The sequence below is a fragment of the Alligator sinensis genome, unplaced genomic scaffold, assembly GCF_000455745.1.
Source record: "Alligator sinensis unplaced genomic scaffold, ASM45574v1 scaffold1318_3, whole genome shotgun sequence".
NCBI lineage: Eukaryota > Metazoa > Chordata > Crocodylia > Alligatoridae > Alligator > Alligator sinensis.
The window spans coordinates 143,297-146,880 of record NW_005842634.1 but is presented as its reverse complement, the minus strand read 5'-3'; the positions used below and the strand labels follow the sequence as shown (position 1 = coordinate 146,880).

At 35.4% G+C, this 3,584-nt stretch overlaps 1 protein-coding gene across 1 annotated transcript in view; it reads right to left on the bottom strand.

Annotated features, from left to right (window-relative positions):
* Positions 1 to 1,037: 1,037 nt before the first annotated feature.
* The window catches only part of MESD (mesoderm development LRP chaperone), a 4,038-nt gene continuing 1,491 nt past the window's right edge, over positions 1,038 to 3,584 (bottom strand). The window contains exon 3 of the mRNA XM_006033454.3: positions 1,038 to 3,072. Within this exon, the coding sequence (XP_006033516.1) occupies positions 2,808 to 3,072 (265 nt within the window). The 3' untranslated portion in view covers positions 1,038 to 2,807. The remainder of the gene's footprint in view (positions 3,073 to 3,584) is intronic.

Sequence of the window (3,584 nt, the reverse complement as noted above, 5' to 3'; positions counted from 1 at the left end):
CCAGGAGTCCTTTTTACTTATTGTCCTGCTAATTCTAGACCATGCCTTCTATGCTGGGGGTGGATGAGAATATAGAAAATGAATTAACAGAAGATGAAGAACCTAGCTGAATGCAAATATCTGCAAGTGTTACTATGAATTCAGACTGAAATGCAGCTGATTGTCAACTATATGCCTATTAAAGTCTCCCTAAACAAGGAAAAAGGGTGATTAAAAAGCAAGCTGAACCAGGTAACAAATTGAAGCACCAGTTGGCACTTATAAAAATCATACCCAAAATCAGATCACATGAGCTAGCTCAGCTTTAAAATAAAACCATGTTTGTTGCAATTTAGGCAGACTGGCTTTGACTGCAAGGAGAATTATGAACATTCAGCACTATTAAAGAATCAGGCTCTAACTGGCCTGTCTAGATATGGTTGCAGGTACTTCATTTTTGACACTGGCACTTTAAAACCTTAGTCCCATGCTGGTTTTATAAGCCATATCCTGACAATTTTAATTTTAGATACTTGTTCCCCAGATACAATTTAGTTGCTTGCATGGCATCTGTAATAATTCTCAGGTCTCACATTCTTGCCTTTAAACTGTATCATGACATAGACTGCGTCAAACTGAATAATGTTTCAGCATCCTTTCACTGCATACTATATAACAGAAACACACTGTAATCTCATCAGCGATCATAAAAAAAAGTTAAAATTGCCACATTTAAATGACTGTTTTTTAAGGCCTGGGTAAAAGGAAATCTGCAGTTTACCTTGTAAACTATCATGTGGTTATTAGTATAAGGATTAAGGATTTCATTTCGATTATTCTTCTGATCTTCTCTGAAAAAAAGATGCAATAAAGGCCACACGGAATAAGGACCTGACAAGTGATGTATCAATGATGAGAGAACAATGAGTTTATAGAAGCAGAAAACCACTTCAATTCCAGTATGTACGGTTGTCTTAACTGCTCTGTATCTATGCCATTAAAATAACAGAAAAGCAACATAATTAAACCCTGACACAGAAACACTGTACAGCTTTTCATTCAAAGGCTTAGGATGAAATATATTACAGAAATCTATTCTACTGCAATCCCCTACAATTTAACCTTTAATTCACACAAGCCCTAGAAACAGGAAGAAAGAATTGTGCATATTATCACCTTCAGATTTCATCAGAATCAGTTAATCTTTACTCGTATATAATTCTGGACCACAGACAGGGTTATCCTGTTTCCAAAAGATTAGTCTGCTGAATTAACATACTGTGCACATTTTTAAAAGAAAGAAATTATACTAAAACAGAAAGCTCTGTACAAATGTTGTAAATGTCTTTTTCAGGTACAAGCATTCAATTAGTAAAACAACAAAATTAACCATTTCTGAAGTATTTCAACATCAAAAGATTAAATCAACAATTATGGTTCAAGTTAGTACCTTTTAATTCTCCAAACACCTGGAGAATAACATTATTCCAGTGATAACAAACAAATAACAAACACTGTTCTTATCCTTTTAAAATGGATAAGTTTTCTAGGTTAGTTTTTATGCTCAGTCTTCAACATATTTGAGGAGTAAGAAAAACAAGTTTCCAAGGCAAGCATGGATGCAGACACAATCAGAATAAAAGAAACCCTTGTTTATTACAGTTTTTTTGAAGAGAAATGAAAGCCTCTCCCCAGACATAAATCTTCATGGTATCTGACTGGTGTAAAAAAGACCGATTTACTTGGTGAGAATTTTTTTTTCAAATAGGTGATACCCGTTCATTTAAAAAACAAACAAACAAGGGGACCACCCAACTCAGAAACTGTATGCATGCAGCTTCTATAGGAGATGTATAAATATAACCAACAAAACAATCAGACCCTACATAAAACTAAATGTGCGGCTAGTTATCTCCATATTGCCATCAGTACTTATTCAAAGAGTTGAGTCGATTCTTAAGTCAGCCAACCCCAAATTAAATCAGGCCACTGGTATTTAAACTGACCCTCCTGCTTTTGTTTCAGCATACTGATTTTTTACAGAATGAATGCACACAATGGGGAGTTAAACGGAGTAGGAGACAAGTCTTAATTTAATTTCACTGACATCACGTTTACATTGTTGATGCAAATCTATTAATCCCACTATCATGACAGATGGATAGAGAATCTTCTTTCTTTCACTGATTTAGAGAACAAACATTTAACATGGTCTTTGTATTTATCTTGCATTATGTCTCCCAGGCACTTGTTTCAACATTAGCTGTGATATTTGGAGGCTATGCTTTCAAGGCTCATTGGTACTGTTATAGTGATCAAAGTGCCCACAAGTAGGATATTATTCACAGAAATTGTGGAAAATATTGCTCAGTGAGCAGTTTGTATTCTGAGTTGTGACTCTGAATAATTGACTTGCCTACACAAAACGGCCTGTCACTATTACATATTAACTTTGGTCCACTTCAAGGATTTTCTTTTTCCCTTCTTGCCATATGAGCAAAGTTAATAACATTAGACGCAAAAGAACCTATTTTAACTTTAAACTGGTTAAGTAAATGTAACAAAAAAAGCTGCAACCTAAAGTAGTCAATCCCCACATATTAAACATTCACTTTGCTGTTACTTAAATGCTAAACATTAAAAAAGTATACTTGTGTATTTAAACATAAGAGTCTCTTGAACCAAGATAACCTTCTTGCCTCCCTCCCCACTTCCCCAAAATAGACAAGGCTGGTACAAGTGAGGTGGGAAACTTAGACAGGTTTCACCATCATGAGCAGCAGAACTGCTGATTCTGTTAACTGTACTCAGTCTGGTCAATGTGGCTGTCATAGCTCTTCTCTCTCTTTGCTAGCTCGGTTATTATCTTCAAGGGGTTTAGATTTCTTCTCGGCATCTTTTTTCTTTTTAGTTTTTTCAGGTTTGGTTTTGTTTTTTACTTTTTCACTTTCTTCTGCTCCTTTACCAGGGTAAACCTGCCCTTCCACAGTTACATCTGCACATCTCTCCTGATTCACCAGAAAGTCTTTGATCTCCCAGGCATAGCTCCCATCACGTAGCATAAAAATGGCACGGTTTGCACCTACAATAAACCTAAATGAGAAAACACCACAATTAGCATACAGCCTTTGAAGGGCTAAAACATTAAGCCTCATTCAGAGGAGTTTCCAGATCAGGGTGTACATTTAGGAACACAAAGGTACACATATTTAAGGGGGTACAGTTTCTTACTAGCATCTCCAGGGAATTAACAGCTGATATTGGTAAAGTGCCAGTACCGTACTAAGCAGAAAGATGTTTCAAATACTCATTAAAATACATAAACACAAAAGGCAAAGAGAAACATGTAGAGTAAAAACTCAAAAGTTTCCAAATAACTACACTGGACTAGGACATTAAGTTAACTTTTGGCAGTAATCTAGGTGTTGTAATTGAGCTGAAACTTCATACCATCGAGCAATCCACAAAAAGGCATGTTTGCCTGAATTTCAAAAATTTGGCTAATAAATACACACACACACACACACAGAATATCAAAGTAAGATGCCACTAAGTGTATTAATAAATATTATTACTGTGAATATATATTAAATCTCTTTCACATA